The sequence below is a fragment of the Sesamum indicum genome, linkage group LG12 (assembly GCF_026168435.1).
Source record: "Sesamum indicum cultivar Baizhima isolate 11 linkage group LG12, ASM2616843v1, whole genome shotgun sequence".
Taxonomy (NCBI): domain Eukaryota; kingdom Viridiplantae; phylum Streptophyta; class Magnoliopsida; order Lamiales; family Pedaliaceae; genus Sesamum; species Sesamum indicum.
The window spans coordinates 12852840-12872855 of record NC_142668.1 but is presented as its reverse complement, the minus strand read 5'-3'; the positions used below and the strand labels follow the sequence as shown (position 1 = coordinate 12872855).

The 20016-nt window shown below is 37.3% G+C and overlaps 4 protein-coding genes across 5 annotated transcripts; 1 reads left to right on the top strand and 3 right to left on the bottom strand.

The window, feature by feature from the left end:
• Position 1: 1 nt before the first annotated feature.
• On the bottom strand, positions 2–1022 carry LOC105175141 (early nodulin-like protein 9). The gene is made up of 2 exons (XM_088876716.1): positions 735–1022; positions 2–612 (listed from the first exon to the last, which is right to left on the bottom strand). Exons 1-2 carry the CDS (start codon positions 943–945, stop codon positions 251–253), a joined length of 573 nt encoding a protein of 190 aa, XP_088732842.1. The 5' UTR covers positions 946–1022; the 3' UTR covers positions 2–250.
• A 2231-nt stretch (positions 1023–3253) lies between these two features.
• On the top strand, positions 3254–12907 carry LOC105174830 (rab GTPase-activating protein 22). Of its 2 annotated transcripts, none has more exons than XM_011097042.3 (12): positions 3254–3908; positions 6087–6182; positions 6606–6709; positions 7320–7492; positions 7607–7702; positions 7886–8008; positions 8556–8644; positions 9482–9587; positions 10192–10289; positions 11184–11441; positions 12020–12103; positions 12563–12907. In XM_011097042.3, the coding sequence occupies exons 1-12, from the start codon at positions 3819–3821 to the stop codon at positions 12575–12577; spliced, it is 1332 nt and encodes a 443-aa protein (XP_011095344.1). In that variant the 5' UTR covers positions 3254–3818; the 3' UTR covers positions 12578–12907. The 2 variants fall into 2 exon arrangements, with proteins under 2 accessions (XP_011095344.1, XP_011095343.1); XM_011097041.3 differs by having other exon boundaries at positions 3255–3908; positions 7320–7510.
• A 142-nt stretch (positions 12908–13049) lies between these two features.
• LOC105174831 (uncharacterized) lies at positions 13050–15365 on the bottom strand. Its single transcript, XM_011097043.3, has one exon. The coding sequence runs from the start codon at positions 15323–15325 to the stop codon at positions 13208–13210; it is 2118 nt and encodes a 705-aa protein (XP_011095345.1). The 5' UTR covers positions 15326–15365; the 3' UTR covers positions 13050–13207.
• Positions 15366–16957: 1592 nt separating this feature from the next.
• On the bottom strand, positions 16958–19729 carry LOC105174829 (COBRA-like protein 10). Its single transcript, XM_011097039.3, has 2 exons — positions 18621–19729; positions 16958–18538 (listed from the first exon to the last, which is right to left on the bottom strand). The coding sequence occupies exons 1-2, from the start codon at positions 19189–19191 to the stop codon at positions 17118–17120; spliced, it is 1992 nt and encodes a 663-aa protein (XP_011095341.1). The 5' UTR covers positions 19192–19729; the 3' UTR covers positions 16958–17117.
• Positions 19730–20016: the final 287 nt, after the last annotated feature.

The following is a 20016-nucleotide window of genomic DNA, read 5'->3' as shown; positions in this document are numbered from 1 at the left end:
CTGCATCAAACCAGTATCACACAACATTTTATTTCCACTTGTAAACTGTAGATAATGAACAAACATGGCAATGGCCTTATTTGTCAATGGCCTCAAACAAATAATCGGTCCATACAGAGAAAATCTATTTACATTCTTTCTTTGATCAACAGACAACAAAGAGAACAAGCCAAAAAAACTTCAAATATACCCAAACCAAGGAAAAAACAAGAAAAATTAGAATCCATCTTTTTCCACTCAAACATCCACATCAAATAATGGATAAAAGTGACGAACCGAGGAAAGCTGCAATGGTACCAAGAATACCAGCAATAGATGAAGAAGCAGCGTTCTTGGGAGGAGACGACTCCTGCGGAGGAGGTGGAGGGGGAGAAGACACCGGTTGATTAGAGTTACGCTGGCTTCTATCCGCCATGACGACTACTACCAACTTTTCATTTTTATGGCAGTTATCAGCCACCCCACTTATGAAGTAATACGGCCCTGATTGATTGAAAGCGAACACAGTGTGCCCATCACTGAACTTTTCAAGAGGTGCAGCAGTATTGCAATTTGTGTAGTCATCCTTTGTTACATGTAGCACTGAGTCATGGTCCGCATCATACACAAACACTGCAGCATACAAATCAATCTTAATTAGTACACATTTGAAAAGAAAAACCAGATACCAATCTTTTTGGGCATGTTCACCATAGAAGTCCCTGAATCAAGAAAATCCATGCAACTACACTTACGTAAGCTGTCACCAATCTGAAACCGGTGCTTCTCAGCCCACTGGTTGTAGACGGCAGCATTAGGATCAGCAGGAACTGTCCAACTACCACCCGATCCTCCAACTTTGAATTCAAATGCATTGCCTTTCTGGATCATTAACAACACTACACTCACAACCCCAAGAACCCACAACCTTTTCCAGTCCACTCTCAGAATCGCCTGATCAGCCATTGCAGGGAACTAATATTTCCTGAGCAGTGGATGGATCATATAGTTGAAATTCAAGTGAGACTATTGTGGATGATAGGAATTAGGGTATTTGTAGGCGAGGCTGCATCAGCTTTACAAGCTGTGGAGATGAAGCTTTTGCTTCTTTTTGTTATTCTGTTCCCCAGCTTTTGGATTTCTTGGCTTCCAGTGCAAAGCATAAGGGCGTTTTTTATTGCAAGAAACGAGTTTCTAATAGTATATTATATATGCTTTCCTTGAGCATTATGAAGAATTTTGCATGTCTTGCAGTCCGGGAAATGGAATCTCAACGTATGATTAATTGTTTGGAAGAGCAGCACCGGTCTTTTGTAGTAATATTAGTATCAGGACAAAATGCATAAAATCCCCTATGTTTTAAAAAATCTGCAAAATAAATCTCTTGTTATGAGAATAGTCTAAAAGCCCCCTTGTGTTTTGTAAAACTCAGCTTAATCGCCCCATCTCCGTTAAATCCAACTAACAGTGTTCATTTTTTAAAATATGACCGTTATACCCTTACTTATTATATATTATTTCTTATATTAATGACCATTGGATCTTTTTTGATCAAATACTGATCGTTAGATCTAATCAATTAATCTCAACCGTTAGATTTTAAAAAAATAAAAGGTTTAGATTCAACGAATTATTTAATTTATATTATATATAAATAATTTAAAATTTTAAAAATATATTATTATTATATATTTAAAAAAAACTAACTAACCACCCTACCCCCATAGCCCCCCCCAACCCCGCCACCCACCCCCACCCCAATACCCCCGGCTTCCCGCTATCCTAAAAAGTTAAAAGATGAAAACATTAAATAAACTGAATTACGGAACAAAAAATGTATTTAACCCATAAATTCTTGATGTAATTAGGTTTTCTGTCATAAAATAGCTATGATATGTTGAAAGTATGAAGATAGCCACCTATATATGCTTGTGTATATGTATTATTGTAATTAAGGTCATTATATTAAAATGGAGAAAAAATAAATGAGTACATGAAATCACATAATTCAGGCACTTGGGAAGCAGTATCAGATAGATGCACCTTTTGATTCCAAAACGCATTTAAAATAAATTACAAATCAGAATTTGTCTGAGTTTAAGGAAAAAATGATTTGATCTTAGATACTGAATTTATAACTTGAAAAAATATTACCCCATTGATAAAAATCTATCAAAAGAAACAATAGAACAAATTTTTTGAAGAAAGATACATAATTGATGTATATTAGAGGTCAACAGTACCACACAATATCGAAACACAGATTAAGAATTTTAAGATTTTTGAGGGACTAACTTACAAAATTGCAACTATTATCCAATACTTCAGTCGGTAATAATTTTAGTGAAAATTAAAGCAAAATTACATATGAAATATATGAAAATCAGTAGGCTAAGCATTGAATCATGTAGAGAATATATAGAGTCGGTTATGAACAGTTCATTGAAAATTTGTTCATAGAGTGCCAAATGAAGTGAAGACTGCAAAGTTATGTAAAGTTACATTCCTTAATCTACCTAAATCCCTATTGATAGGAGTCAAATGAGTTGCAAAAAATATAATTTGTCATGTCAACATGAAAATAATCTATTTAGGGAAAGTAGTTACATATTGATCTATTCAGAAAGTTTTCAGTTGGTAAGCTTATTTCCTCGTGGCGTGTCGTGTCATTGGATTGACATATCATTTTAGGTGTGGAGTATTGTTGACATATTAGCCTACTTGATTGGACCACAAGCGGGCTGAAATCAACTTAGACTAGCTCAATTCCGCTAATAAATTTTAGTTGATTGAAGTGATCCTTTGCTTATAGATTTTGTGCCTTTTGATTTGCTAATTTTATCTCAATCAAGATTAAGCGCTTGAATCAATTGAACTGAATAATTCTACTGAACTTAAAAAATATGAATAAATAGGGTATCAACACTATGAAAAGCAAAATCAATTGTGTTGATCCTTAGTAGTATGATATCAAGAGCCCATTTTTGCCATCCGACCCCAACCAAGTTCCAAGTTTGATATCAGGGCTAAATTGGTCCAATTTGAACCGGATCCAATTAAACCCGACCCGACCGCAATTTTTTGACCCGACTATTCGGTTCCAAATGTAGAAAAACGACACTAACAGTTCAAAGGGCTGGCCCACAGTCCTTGTTGACCCGTTAAAGGCTATGGAAATTACCTTTCGACGAAATGGATCCATTTCTTGGTACATGAACATTGACCCAATTGGGCCAACCCATTATTATTTCATTGGATCCTTGCAACACCAGCTTGCTCCATGCTGGCGCGTGGTCCGACGCCCCAACCCTCCCCCATCGTAAAGCACCCGGCAATGAAGGCGAGTGGACATCGAGTCCCTCGATTCCGCGTCATTTTCGTTCCTGTCTGGCACCTGAAGTAGAAGTAGTTGTCTTGAATTAACTCTCAAGAGATTTTGCTGTAATATCAAGAAACGTTTACTCCTGCAACGGGCAGTGTTTTTGGATTTCTTTTTCGTGTCGGGTCGGGTCGAACATTTCCAAGATGACCATCTTCTTCACCAACCTCTCCTACTGACAAAATAAAATAAAGACGACCAAAAGAGCACAACTTCCCCTAATTTTTAATATAATATCCTATTGGTTGGAAAGGGTCCACTGAATGTCTGTTACAAGAAGAGGCCAGCTCTTGATCTGGGTCCTTGAGGGATGTTGAATTGTTGGATTTGATCTGGGTTCCGTCAATAACAGCTCACTGTTCCTGGGTCTTGAACTTTTCAAGATTCAAGTTGGGATTGTTTTCTTTTCTCTTTTTGTAAAGAATAAAGTAGTTGTTCTTCCCGGTGATACATTGGCAAAATGTGGAGAGACCCGGGAACTCCAGCTGATTCTTATTATCAGGTGCGGCCTGAATGCACTGATGTGCCAGAGAGCAAGTTCAGAATCAAGGTTTGCCGATTATTATCTTTTTCATTGTACAATACAACAAAGATTCAGATTTTCTCCTTGCTCAGTTTGTTGTGGGATTCTCGAAGTTGGGTTGTTGGAAGTCATCTTGGCGCTTGTGTTATTTGTGTTAACATTGGAAATGGTTGAGGAATTTGTTCAAACTTCTTGATGCTGTAATGGATGATCATGTAGTGACTTTGCCTCTGCTTGTGATTAAGTACAATATTCTTGGGGGCGGAGGTCTTGTCTCTTTGAGGGTTGATTTGCTATGTTGGAGTTAATGTGTGGCAACTAATAGACAGTAAAAGTTTCCTGTATAGATATGAAATTATATGTTATATCTTGTGGTTGTTTTCATTTTCCCTACAAATTTTATGATTTTTGTCAAAATTATATTAGGATGAACATTCTGCTGATTATGCAGTTAAAATTAATAGACGATAAAGGCTGTTTTAAGCATGTTTGTTTGTGTGGTTTAAGAGATGTGCTAACTTGTGAAGCCCTACTCATGAAATGAAGTTTATGAAAAATTGGTGCTGCTACCTGATTTGTATGCAGGAATGCTGAGAATGCCTATTAACTTTCCGAGTGTTGATTTTCTTTTTGAGGATGTTTATTAGCATTTCTGCAATCATATGGATAAGTTGACTTCCGGACAAGCAACAGTGTTACAACTAATGCATGATTTTAAGTTGCATTGTCATGATTAAACTTTTGTATTATCCACCTGAAGAAACTTAAGTTAATCAAACTAGAACTGGGGTTTAGTTTTACGCAAGCTAAGGTATGCTAGATGTTTTTACTGCAACATTTGAATTTGATGCTGGGATTACTTTTCAAAAGGAAGCAGTTCATTTGAACATAAGTTTGAAAAATCGAAGCATGGACGCAGAGAGAGTAAAATGAAATTAATGGTGTTAATGGATGAATTATATGATCAGTTACGGAGACTATGAGTTGCCACGTATCCAGAGGTAATTTGTTGGTGAACTGTCTGTATTATGTCCCATTAGTGAGCTTTTGATTTTGGTGACTAGATGGAGTGAAACAGTAATAGAAGACTGATGGAGTTACAAAGAAGCAGAGCGTCTGCATCCTCTCTTGTAATCCGCAAGAACAATGTATAAATATTTTTCCTAGGAGAAAATGTAGTTTCATCATTTCCAGCCTCAGACTGTATTGCTTGTCAAGGCGCCTATGCTTTAGAAAATGTGCAATCAGCTGAAGAAAAGACTCTTCACGGTTGTTAATGAGGCAAAAGCTTTTTAAAAGAAAATTGAAACACAATGCACAAGACTCATTTCTTTTTCCTTAGTGATTCTGGAGTATCATTCCTAGTAAAATCTTCAAATGATTTCTTAGACGGAGGTTCTTGACACTCCGCAGCATGGCAAACAGAGGATGATACTGTTAACAGATTTGATATTGCTTGAGGAGATGTATCTTGTGATGCGAACACTATTTGTGGTCAAATCTTGAGTAAGATATCCAGTGACAGTCTCCCATGCTTGTTTTCATCTAGTAAGCTATTGAATATTTTGAAGTTCATTTCACTCAAAATAGAGTCTCCCTTAGAGCACTGGTCTAGAACACATAGTGATAATCAGCTCTAGATGTAATTCCATTTATATTCTACTAAAGGTGGATTCCTGAAAGTTGAACTCGGGCTACTTATATTGGGTGCAGTGATTGGTAAATTCCTCTGGGACCACATGGCATTTTGTTTCTTTCTTCTTTGTCTGGTCAATTTAGGGCCTAGTCAAATTTTCAGCTGCTTAAGATAAGCAAATTCTGGAGTGGCAATGGCCCTAAGTAACTAATTTATGTTCCCAGAGTATTCAAGTTGTGCCCTTGCCAAGCTTCCAGGTTTAATTTCCCCATCCTTTGCTTGTGCATGTTCTTGCTAAATTATGATGGAACTAAATCTATTTTTGTGATATTATTTAATTTTGTCACTCTTAGAACTCTGCCTTGTTTGTTGGATATATCTGACATTTTTATTCGATTTATTCTGTACCCCTCTTATATAAATCCAGAGTATTAACTGCACTGCTTGGTGTACTGGGATTCCATGCTTGGTTTCCTTAATTCTTCTTCTTCATTTACTTTTCCCCGTATATCGAACTATATTTTAACATGCTTTTGATCCTGAAGCAACTTCATTTTGTACATAATTAGGCTGGAAAAACTTTAAGTTCCCGGAAATGGAAAGCTTCTTTCTCTCCAGAAGGTTATCTTGATATTGGCAAAACACTCCGTAGAATTCAGCGCGGAGTAAGCTTCTCCTTATAGCGTGTTATTGCTACTGCTCTCCACATTGTAATGGTTTCTAAACCTGCTCATCCAGAAGAAAAGAATATCTGATAATACTTTTCTTGATGAAGTATAAAGTTATTTATTTTCTTGGTTAATAATTTGTATATATTTGGTCTCTAGTTTCCTTTTCTCTGCCACCATAAGTTGTCTTCTTTGTTTTGGAATTTTGTAGTTTCTGGTGAGAAAATATAATTTTTATCAGATTATAAAGAATTCTATAAGCTTGGTTCATTTGTTTGTGTAATGTATTCTTTTGTATTTATCATCTAATTATTTTCAGATCTTTCAATAAGATGCTAGAATTTAGTATGATTCCTTCCAAGTGACTTATGGAGTAAATTATGATTTGAATTTTTATCATTGTTCTCTGACATTAAATAGGGCATTCACCCATCGATTAGAGGTGAAGTTTGGGAGTTCTTATTGGGTTGTTATGATCCTAAGAGCACCTTTGAGGAACGAGAGCAGATACGGCAGCGTCGAAGGTATTTTTTCCTCGCTATCTATCATTTCACTGCACGATTGTCTTTCTTCTTGGTAAAGATATCTTGCATTTTCCAAACGTGAGAATGATGTTCATCATTGTTATTTGGAAGTGTGAATGTATGTCTTCACCAGCATAAAGTAAGCAAGCTGCAAGCCCAGCTATAATTAATAGAGCATCAGTAATGTGATAGGGTATCTGCCGTCTGAGTATTGTGGGGAGTGGAGAAATGTGTAGCTGTTATCAATGGTTTTATTTTCCATGATAAGATGTATGCTCTGACATTTACTGAATAAACCTGTCAAATTAGTCAACTTGCAATTAGAATCCAGTGAGATGCTCTAGGGCACACTTTCCTTTAGAAAGAATTATATTCCTTGAGATCGAACCAGAAACTTGCATACCCAAAATTCATATAAGTTACTGGAGAGTTAGGTTAGAAAATTTTTATTTTACTTATTGGTTCTCCATTCTGTTCTTACAAGTTATGAAAACATCCAAGAGAGAGTACTTGTGCCAGTGGCTTAAGTTATTAGAACACCCAAAGTTTTCCAGTTAAATTCAGCATTTTCTACATAATTATCGGGTGGTTTGCCTTGTATATCTGTCAGAATCAGCTATGCACATTTGAAAGAAGATTGTCATCAAATGTTTCCCTTGGTTGGAAGCGGGAAGTTGGTCACTGCACCAATAATTACAGAAGATGGTGAACCTACTCAGGATCCCATAGTACTTCAACAAATTAATCTTGAAAAAGAACCTGCAGCTCTTACTGTGGGGAATGGTAATGATGAAAACCCAGGTGGTCCTCGTACTATGTTGCCAAACTAAGAGTTGATCAACTAAGTTATCGCTGCGGATTAGCTTCTGATACCTTGAAGTCGTATCTTGCAAACAGATGCTTCTGGTGGCTCCCAAATGGGAAAACAATCAAATGGACATGGTGCAATGGACAAGAGAGAAATTCAGTGGAAACTTACATTACATCAAATAGGTTGGTGTTAATTTATATAACATGCATACTTCTATTTCTGCAGCCTTTAAGATATATGAACTTACGTGTACATATATGTGGGTGACTTATTGTTGTTAGCGATCTGTCATTCGTGAATGTTCCAGATCTTTATTTAGTCAGCACCTGTCTGATTTTTCATCCATGGTTTGATTTTTATTCTAGGTCTCGACGTAGTACGCACTGACAGGACGCTAGTGTTTTATGAGAAACAAGAACATTTGTCAAAACTTTGGGATATCCTGGCTGTCTATGCCTGGTTCGATGCAGATGTTGGCTACTGCCAAGGTGAGTTGCAAAAGTTAACCTCTCGCATGTTTGCTGTTGCTTTTGCCATTTTATTCTTATCTTCTTTAGCTGTGTTTATGTTTTTCGTATACATGAGTTTTATACAACGCAAAGGAGGAGTTTGAAATGTAATAAATTGTTCCCTACCTCTGCTTTCAACACAATTGCCTTTTTTAGTTGGCATGTATCCTTCTGTTTCATTGGTAAATATTATAAGTGGTCACTACCATTTTAGATGAAGTTACAGCAACTCATCCAAAATTATAAGAATAATTGATCTAGCAACATTGACCTGAGCAACACAGTTATACATATTATTTCAAATCTATGCAAGATAAAAAATTCCTTAGAAACTTAATTGGGATATCAGTGGACTTCGAAGCCATTCCCTTAACCTGTCTTGTTCTACTAAGAATCACAATGTTGTGGATGTTGCAAGAACAATTAAAATGCTGTTATGTTATCTCAGAATAACAGAGAACTCAACCAATTTTATAACTGGCAATTGGTACAAAGTGCTGTTTTTGAAGCTTTGTATGCTAAGCAGGTATGAGTGATCTTTGCTCTCCAATGATTATGCTTCTTGAGGATGAGGCAGATGCATTCTGGTGCTTTGAACGCATGATGCGCAGATTGGTACCATTTTTTGATGTGATGCTTTGTTATTGTTGTGATGTCATATTTCCACTCATTAAATTTTGCAAACTAAGAACCTTCTCTCAGTTTCAAGCTTGCTATGTGTATATGAAGCAATTTGTTCCCAAGTAAATTTTGTTGTTAAGGATATGCTTCAAATGGTCTCTTTGATGTAACAGTGTTCAGTGGCCTTATTTGATCTCCTTGTTAATGAATAACTGAAAATTCCTATGACTGTATGAATGCTTTACTTGTAAATGGCCTATTGTTTCAGGATACTGTTTATGTGTAATGATAATTGATATTGTTTCAAAATGTTAATCATTTCTTTCCCACTCAGACATTATGTGCAGATGAAAATATATGAAAACAGTTTTCTTTTTCCTCTATAAATGTAGGTGATGGAAATATTATTTACATTGCCATGCAGTTCTATTAGATTAAGGGAAAATGATTTAAAAAATTATAATTCTGTTGCACTCTTCATCAGCTGTAATGTTTTACTGATGCCTTTTAAATTTATAATACCTGCTCAATGTACCTGATTTTGCAAATGTGCCATAAATCAAGCTTTTTTAGCCTCAAATGGCAATAGTTATTAAAATCCCTATAATTTAATATTTCACAAGTCTAGTTTTTACCCATGAGAAACTTGTATACGTACAGTAGTCCTGTCTTACTCTAATTTTGCTACTGTAACCTGATAAGTGTCTGTTAAGTTTGATGTCTTCTATGATCTCTAGTACTTGATGGAATTTTTAGTTGTTTAATGCCTTTAGCTCACCAGTTTTCTGCTACTCATTATATTGATGTTAATTAATTGAAATTTCTTTGAAGCGAGGAAATTTCAGATGCACCGAGCGCTCTGTGGGGGTGGAGGCACAACTTGGTAATCTAGCTTCAGTAACGCAAGTTATTGACCCTAAACTTCATCAGCACCTAGGTATAAAATCTATCAATTGTTTCCCCAGATGAATTATGTTTGTTTAACCTTTCTATTTAGGATGTTTTCAACATATAACACTTAAATATACTTCTTCTCCATCTCTGTAAGAATATTGTAGCACATACGGAGCTTCATGTTATTATGATGTTACAATCAATTGGGTAGTGTTGACACTTATAGCTAATGTTTGTGAGATGATTGATTATTTTTCCCATATTCTTTTCATTCTTTAGTTTATTCCTGGAGAACCATCTCTGGCATTTGAATTTACTTAATTCAGTTCATCTACAAAGTCAATTCTGCATCTGGGTTACTTATACTGACTCGTGTTCTGCAGTTAAGTTCAATCAGAAAAGAAATGAATTAACTCCTGTCTCATTTTCTCAGAAGCTTTTTTCCTAACCACTGAACAAATTTTAAAAAGGAAAGGAAAACAGAACGAAAAGCAATAGACACACATTTAGAAAACGAAGGATATAAGCTCTTTAGATGACCAGAGCTTCATCATGAAAACTATTTGTCATTACTTCATGGATGTCTTTACATTTTGTTATTTTAAACTAAATTGTGTCACAAGAAAGTAATCAAAATGTTTTCGCAGAAACTCTAGGCGGGGGTGATTATCTGTTTGCTATCAGAATGCTTATGGTTTTGTTTCGCCGAGAATTCTCTTTTCCTGATTCTTTGTACCTTTGGGAGGTAACTTTTGTATCTTACACATTTTGCTTTCTATAATTTCATTTGAAATTGAACTATATTCAAGTATCCATTGTTATTGTCTGTTATCATCCAAAAGAAAAATGAAATGAAATCAGTAAATCTGAAAATTCCTGGAGAATATAAGCTGCGGTACAAACTTAAACAGAGAAGTTCCTGGGCAGGTGGCAGAAGATCACAATTTCCTACTAGTTAGTGTAGTAACAAGAAGGGAAGATGTGACTGTAAAATAAACTGATTCTCGGCAATTAAAATTGATTTTAGCATGCAAAAGAAATGGGAAAAAGAAATAGTGATGTGGTTTTTGGAAGGCGCATGGATAATCTCTTAGACTTGGAAAATTCATGGATTTTAGCTTTTGTGGACTTTGCGGAAGTTGACTATCAAAAAGGTACTAGAAGTTTATAGGGTGGAATCTGAAACATGCACTTCTGTTTATGTGTTGAAGATAGAATTTCCATTTTAACCGTAACCATCACATCTTATATATTAATTTTAGCTACTATTAGCTCTCTGAAATCCAATACTTTAAAATACTCTGTTTAGCAAGCTTGCCATAGAGTACCCAAGTTTATTAAGTACAGATGAGGCTCCTTGATTTCTGGATCTAGTATTTTGTTCACTGACCTTCCCTATTGTATTTGATCCTGACTTCATCATGCTTCAGCACTTTGATTTATGAACTTATTTGTTTACGTTATGGGCCAATTAAATTGGTGCTTTGTTGATATTTCATGTTGACTTCTGTATTTCCTCTGTAGTATTCGAAATAGTTCTCATCATCTTGTCAGCCTTGGTATTTCTTGCTTGGGGGAGAAGTTTGATTTCTGTCTTTCCGTACTGGTCTTTTTGTTTGCTCGTTGACCTTTTCAACAGATGATGTGGGCCCTAGAGTATGACCCTGATTTATTCTCCATGTACGAGGATCATGAATCAGCTGAAAAATCTGAGGGACCTTCTAGGGGAAAGGCCAAGTCGAAACGGCACTGTGGGAAGTTTGAAAGAGAAAACCTGAAGAATGGACGCAAAAATGCTTCTACACCCCTACCTATTTCTGTTTTTCTTGTGGCCAGTGTCCTAAAGGATAAGAGCTCTAAGTTGACGGAAGCTCGAGGCTTAGATGATGTTGTTAAGGTTAGATCAGTTGGCTATAAATTTTTCTATAATGCTTATACCCTGAGTATTAGTTTTTCTAACAGATGAACACGAGGAAATCCATGAAATATGAATAAAAAGATTTCTACAACATGTGTCCTGTGAATTTTAGATTATAAGATATCAATCATTGCTTCAAAAGGTTCTGGTTCTGGTCTTTACTCATCTTCTCCGAGATATGTAGTTGCTTTCTGAAACTGTAGACTTACAGTAATCTGTACTGATTTGCAAAAGAGACCTACCGTGCAAACGGCAAAATCTGACTGATGTAATAAATTGATTGATTAGAGGGGATAAATGGGATTCGCTATGAAAAAATGCCAAAATCATTTGTTACCTTTTGCTTATGGTTCTCGGGTTACGTAGGAACATATTAGCATCTCGGGTATGAATGGCTTCGCTGCGTGGATGATTGTCGGTTTTTACCGCTGACCATCAAATTGGAGCATTCATGGCAATATATAATGACACCATATACAACATTGTAGTATATATTGTCAGTATTTTTACAGGTTTATGATACTCAGCTAATGTGGAGCTTTTCCATATATTTTTAGATTCTGAATGATGTTACTGGTAGCCTTGACGCCAAAAAAGCTTGCACAGGCGCCATGAAGCTTCACAAGAAATACCTAAAAAAGGTATCACTTAGCCATCTAATTCATGCTGTAGAATATTTCCTTCCGTGTTCATATTATTCTTGCTTGCTTAGATCAGTTATCAAACTGAAATTTCATTCCAGGTGCTCCATTTATACTCGATTAGTTTCCGTAATTGCTTCATTGCTCAGTATTTTCCCTTGCCTTCACGAGGGATTTCTTCCCACATGACTTTTCATACCCCCATCAATTTTCTAAGATAGGGAGTTCGAAATAGAAAACATGCTACCGCATTATATCATGAAGCAAAAATACCAAAGTTTGAAGTATCATGCACTAAATTAAGTACAGCACATTGCAAGCATGGTCTTTTTAGCAGACAACCTGAGTTTGTTCAAAATGAATGACTGAGATTGGCAGCTTTCCTGTTCCTGGGACATTCTCGCTTGTTATAGGCTTCAATTTTGGCTCTCACCCAGTTATGATACAATGTTCTTGCAGGCCAAAAATACGTGAAACAGGCCAAAGTTAATCTGATGGAGTTAGCATTTTGGCTTTGTCAAGTAACAACTCTCGGTTACCTGACATATGAGCAACTCCAGTATTGTCATGCTAATCCAATCTCAGGGATTACCTAGGAGCAAACTCCGGCTTAGATCCCATTTGTTGTATGTTGAATTATTTATTTTTTCTGTACTGGTCAGTGACATTCTTATATGACGACCTCTCCTGGTCTGTAATTATGTACCAGTACCACTAGGTGTTCCTGTAATAGTTGAGATGTATGAAACTAATTGTTTGTACAAGATCTAATCGACATCAATAAAAGAGAATCAATTTTCGGGACTGGCCATATTTCTCATTACATCACATTGTTGATAGTACAAACATTACTTTGTAAAAATAGTTCATGATTCATGATGCTCTTTAAGAAAATGGGAGTTGTAGATATGATCCATGAACCTTGAACCGATAGAGAAAGGTAGCAGTAATGCCCCAAAGATTGTTAACAACACAGAGAACGAGGAAGGAGAAACTGTCTTAAGTTACAGACTGAATCAAAAGCCAACCTCTCTTCCTCTAATCAGCACCAGATGCATCAAAATATAGTGTCCATTGTTTTCTATAGATTGTTCGGATTTTTTATCAGAGGCACACCAATTTTCCTGCTTCTAACCAAGCACACAGCTTTTCAACAGTCCTGATCCTTTCTTCAAGTTCTAATTCAGTTGCTTCAGATGTGCTGCTCCGGACTTGATTCGGGCTGACACCAGTATTCATATCCACTTCATCCATCCGTCCTTCTGATGCTTCTTTTGCCAGTGTGCCCTTGGCTTCAGACTCTGTAGATTCAACCAATAACGTTACCTCCTGATGATTTCTGTTGTTTGCTGCGGGGGAGAAATGATTTTTTCCTTGAGCAACGTCTTGAGACTGATCCTTACCGTAACTTCCACTGCTGGACACTTCAACTACTATATTTTCTATTTCAATGCCCAAATCAGATGCTTTCATCTGACTATGCTTTGAAGGAGGATTACGGGCATTACAGTCTGAAGTCTTCCAGGATGAGCTTTCTTCAAATTTCCTTTTCGAACACTTAGAACTACTTTTTCCAGACAAACCAACCTCAGCAACATTATCTGCAGTAGAAGATAAAGGGCTTCGGAAAGGGGCTTCATGAGTGACGAAATTGGCATTCTGGAATTGCTCTGAGTCTCCTGAATCACCTGATTCCACTCTCTTCCACTTTGGAGCAAAGCCGGGAGGTGGAGGAACAATGTCGTCTTCTAATTTCCCTTTGAATAAGCCCTCCTTTACTTTTACTTTCAAATCTTCAAAAGCATTGTTTCCATCTGTGTCAGGCTCAGTTACACCACTCCAGCCAAGAACTAGTTTTTTCCACCATTTCAAGTACCGGGTGGTAACCTGTGGCTCAGAAGGGCGAGGTGGAATGTAAAGTTTCACATCTCTGATTGGTCGACTGTAATTACTCCAAGCAATTGCAGGATTCACATTAACTCGGCCTACATGACCTGGAAGGTCCTGATCCATTCCGAATTGCATGGCCACACGATGGGGCAGATACTGCTCTATACAACCAGCTTCCAGGCTAACAAGCTCACTCGTCCTCAAGCACCGAACGAGCCCCTCTATATCCTTATCTAAGTTCGAATTGACCAATTCCCAATGTCCATTATCCATGTCAATCATCCTATTGCTCACAGCAGTTGCGTAAGGGCGCCATTGAAAATTTTCAGCAGCAGTATCTATTTTGAACAACATATCCTCCGTGCTCAATTTCTTCAAGTTATGCCATCTAGCCAATCTTGGCTCATTTGGTGCTACAGGATTGGGCTTTGGCCGCAGTGATGGAAATCTTTCCCATATCCAAACCTGAAGAACTGCTAATGGGGCCAAAATGCTAACTTCAAGAACACCATTCTTGCATTCCTGTGTTCCAGATTTTCTTGCAGCATTAAGAGCCGCTTTCAGCAAAGTCAAGCTCTTGTAAATGGAGGCAAGAACAGCGGGCGCAAGCGCAATTTTCTTCCCTCTCGCCAGGTGAACCGCAATGGAAATTACACTCCTGCCTATTGTGCCCGGCCAAAAAGGAAAGACAAATCTGGAAAGCCAATAAGCAAGAAATGCTTCGTGCTTAATTTCACTTTGACTGTCCATGAATTTGGTGATCCGTCTCCCCTGGTCAGCTTTCTTTGCCTTGCTTCTGCAAATTCTCGATCGCGCATTCTGTAATTTATTTTCTATTTCTTCCGTTTCTCTGTCTCCGGGAGGACTAAAAACTGATTCCCCCGAAACAGAATAACCCCCAAGCACCATCATATCTTCCAACGTTATAGTGGCTTCTCCCCAGGGGAACACGAAGGAGTTAGTCGCGGGACACCATTTCTCCACGAACAAGAAAATCAGATCGTCGTATCGGTGAATGGTGAAGGTGGAATTCATGATGGCATAAAAAATGCCAGCTCTTTTCCAGGTCGAATGATGTAAAGAGTGCATCTTATCGACCCATGTCGTCCATATTTCCGTTGGGTGTTTCCACCCAAGATAGTTTACCTTAAGGAGTAAATCCTTGTATGTAGTGGCGGCTGAACTGAAAGAGTCGAGTGAAGGGGCCACGACAGGGCCGTCGATGGAGGTGACAGAGGGTACGAGAAAATGGGCTGTCTTGAGAGAAACATTGCCGCCGGTTGGAGAAACCATCAACTCCTCTCTTTCTTCCATTGCAAGATCACCTGCCATTGCTGGAGTTGACAGAAGATAGTGTTTTTTTTAGTTTGACGCTTTGGCTTCCCACTTTTGTGATGATCGTGATCGTCAAATATGTAAGAAAATAAAAATAAAAAATCGTTAAATCCAAAAAGATTTATCATTTTTTTTAATAATTGTATTAAATATAAAAAAAATCGATTATAATTTACCCTAATTATATAAGCGAATTTGCAGATTCAAAGATGGGATGCAAATAGTTGGATATGGAGTGGATTATTATTTAGGTTTGCTTCTTGAGTAAGGCATTCATGTTTTTCACTTTATATTTTTCGTTTTATTTTTATTGTTGGGGTGGGAGGAGTGAGTGGTGAGGATTTCACACTGGATATCTTTTGGTTCATCTTTTCACCAATTTTCAGCTACTAAAAATACTTGTTTCAGTGTTACACACTCCCTATATGATATATATATAGTTTTCTATCTTTACTAAAAAACGTTTATATGAGCATTTTATAGAGTAATGTTAGTGTACCAATCAGGGTAAAATTTGCCCCATGTTATGTTTAATTATACCAACTCGCTATTGAATATAGGTTGCACTTGTAATTACAATTACAATTATATGACAAGTGTAAATACACTATCATGTCAATTTGTAATTTTATAACTATAATTCTAATTCGGTTCGAATTTGACTTCACCAAGTCTACAATCAATCATATGACAAGTGTAATACCCTGTCATGTAATTAGTGTACAATTTAAAAAAAATAATTAATCATATTACAAGTGCAATATACTTATTATGTTATTAATTTGAATCGATCAAACTTAATTTGAATAAAAAAATTTTAAGATAAGAAGCTTAGAGATCCAAAATGTAGGAGGAAAAGCAGGAGGATGATTTCAAGAAGTACAAGTGAAATGGGTAGGTTGGGGTATGAGGGATGCAATTGTAACATACCATTCATATTTATTCAATCTCAAAATGCTCATCTCAAAGTATTTACAATCTAATTAATGTTTGAAAAAATTCATTTAACATACCCATACTTTTTAGAAGCATTATGATCTTTTAATTTTTTGTGATGGTTATATATATATATATATATAAATAAATTATAATAAATTTGATCATGGCACGTGTATGTGACAGTGAATTCTTTTTTTTTTTTTTGGAAATAATATGAGTGAGAGGACCAATAAAAAAATAAATTTTAAGTGGTGGAGAGCATATAATTTTGACTGTTTAGATTTAAGTATGAATGCCATATTGGCCAATGAATATATTTTCAGTAAAATTGTGTAATTTTCTTATGTAATGAAATAATAAAAATATTCCACAAGTAAGAAATTCATAAAAGTAATTGTCTTATTAATTGAAAGTAATTCCATAAAGTACTAATACATTATTTTATCATCAATTAATATTTTTTTTGTCATACAAATAAAATAATTTTTGATAATATTTTTAAAGTTAATATACATTTTAAAAGATATATTTACCTTCAGAATACGCATATATTTTAGTAGTCCTCTTAAATAGGTAGAAAAATTCTAATATAAATCGAGTTTGATTGAATTTGAGCCAATTATATAATAAGTGTAATGATTTGCCGTATAATTAATATAAAGTTAAAGAAAATGAACAATCACTTATCATAAGAATTTTTGTTGATGGGCATGCACCTCCTCTCAATCACAACCAGAACGGTTACAAGATTGGTAAGTACAACATAATTTCCACTGAATTCTGACAGAGATTTATAAGTTTCACAAAAGCTTGTAAGGGGGAGAGGACAACCAAAATCCTGGAAGTTGGCTTAGTTTAGGCCAACCATCAAGAGCAGAACAGTGAGAAGAGAGAGCAAAACTTGTGGAAGCCGACCAACAGCAGCAGGTCGATGGGCATCACTTCTTTTAGGTAATTGTTTTGGGAGAGCGCATTCCTCCCCATTGAAGAACACTTTTGAAGGGAATCCATCGCCCCGTAGCACGTCTATATCAGGGGCACCTTTCTTAGTAAATGATATCACTGTTTGCTGCTTTCCAGGTATTCTGGGGTCCCTTTCAGGGTGAGTCCCGTTTACCTCTCCCACCAGGTAGTTTAAGCCAGGCAGCCCTTTCATGAAGATAGTGTTTTTGACGTTGGTCATCTTTGTGGCATTGAAAGAGTGCACTTTTGAATATCCGCCGTAGGCCTTCTTCAGCTGAATGGCAGTGAACCAATCAGGAAAGGCTAATTCCTCCCAGTTGAAGAGAGTCATTCTTGCGGTCCATCCGTTCTTGTAGTCGGAATCAATGTGCCAGTTGATGCTCACCCCACAATTGTCTGGACAGGGCAGTTTCTTGGGTATAGTATTGTGCTTAAGCCTGGCGAAAGCTAGTGCTTTCTGTGATCTGTTGGCAAATGGAACAAGAAGAGCATCGGAAGGAAGAAGCAATGGAGATGCATTCTTGTCGCAACGCTCCTGGTTCTCACAGCCACAGGCGCAAGTGTTGCAAGGAACAACTCCATCAGCATAGTAAGCCGAGTAGGAAACGCAACATTTAGCTTGCTGGGGCTTGGGACTAGTCATGTTGCAAGTGACTTGCCAGCTTGCAATTGCTGATATTGTTGCATCGACTCCACTGGGATCGGGAAACTCTGTTGGATCAACTCGAACAGGAGGACCACATTTGTAGGTCGGGTTGAGCCTGCCTACAATCTTCCAATTCTGGGGCGGGTTAAGTGCTGTCCTATTCATATCAGGTGGAAGCTTGAATACTTCTAATTGGAAAATAGCCCTTGATTTCGTCTCGTTCATTGTTTTTGGCAACAAAATTCCGTTCTTGCAGCAATAAGGCAACCTTCCGATCTTGTCGTCCATTTCTTTCTCAGGAGGTAGGTCAGCGATGATCGGCTTCTTCTGGCAGCTCATTACAGTAGAGAAATCAAAATCTCTGTAGTATTGGCCTTGTGGACCATAAATACATTCAGAAGGGTCCTTTTTGTGAGTGTAGGCGCCTCTCATGTTGTTAATGAACTCGTTCCTCATCCACTCCCAAGTTAAGTTCCATCGATCGAGACGACCAAGCGGGTGGTTGTTGTCAATAGTGACCTGGGCGAAATACTTGTTCTCGAAGGCTTGGAGAACATCATATGTTAAATGAAGATCACCATATTGGCGAGGGTAGAACTTTGTCTTAATTATCTTTTCTTTGTGTTTTGGATCCTTTTTGCAGCAGGTATGCATGTAACCACCTGCAAAAAGCAATTTGAGAGACCCATCTTTGCAAGATATCTCAGAAATCAGACGGTAAACAACTACAAAAAGAAGACGTACCTTTACGTGTGATTGTTGGACATTTATAGCCAGCATTGGCAATCTTGATCGTCTTAGGCATGGGGGTCTGTTTGGCACTGACCCCGAACTGTGATCCTTTCAGGTTTATCTGAACTTGCATCTGAGTAAAATCAGCAGCCGTGTCGATTGCAGTTTTCAGATCAGCCTGAGGATACCCTGCCAAGACCGTCCCGTTATTCCCGACCCGGATGGGAAACTCATCCCCATCAACAACCACAGCCCCTTCTGCCGAAACCAATAGCTCACGATGCTGAAACCCTATGAATAACTTCCAGGATTTCAGCTCTTGCGACCCCGTGTTCAGAACCGTGGCTATTGCCTTGAACGACCACGCCTGAGCTGACACGTTTTTAACAAATGGGTACTCTTTTTCTCTCCCCTGGAAAACATACGATGCAAAGATTCCATTGCAACGCTCTATTTCAGGGGGCGGTGTCTCCAGGGTCTTGGAAGAATCAACATAGTCTTGAGCTATACATATCTGAAAGCTGCAAGAAAACAGGACAAGAGCAATCCAGGGAATTCTCATTCCCGATCGCCTTGCTGACATTTCTATCAACAACGTGAATAGAAATGTTTATTTTCTTGGCTTTGATTACCGGCCTGTCAGCCTATTATGGTAACAAGCAAGAAGGCTCGGCGAAGTGCCGGCTATGGTTGTTTTGGAGGTCACCGGGAATGCCCCGTTAAGAGCAGGCGGTGCATGAGGTGATTGATAAAGTAACAATGTGAGAAGGAAACCATTTTAGGCTAAGGTTGGAAAGGGTCTGTAAGAGACACAGAAATTCGTAGGACTCAAATTCAAACAACATCCTCTTCCTCTAGTTGTTTGGTGATTATTGGGAGGTGGGGAGACAATTTCGGGAGTTGAAGTTTAGACTTCAGTTTGATCAGATTGGACTTGCAATGCCGATTATAAAGCAAGTGAATTTTATATATACAGTTATAATTCACTGCCTATATACAGTCCTCATGTACAATTAGCTAAAATAATCTATTGATAGCATGTGTTGTGATTTTTCTTTCATTTTATTAGGAAGGTAAGTAAAATTTCGGTCGATGTTGAAATGGTAGACTGTGGACTTCCCGTTGGACTACCATCAGACTCTGACAGGGAACGGCGGAAGAAGAAAGAGTTGCTCCAGGTCCAGGGTTTCAGTTTGATTTCCGTAAAAGGGGCAGATTGTTTCGAATGTCAGCTGGGCGGGGCTCTACTAGGAATTCTCTAGAGCCCTAATTTTTAAAGATGAGTTTATTTCTTCTTTCTTATTATTTTTATTCCTTTTGTATTTAAAAGTTACACGAATTTCAGATTGGTCAAGATATACCTTCAAACACAAATCATTTTTAAGCTATACTTATAAATTAGCCATCG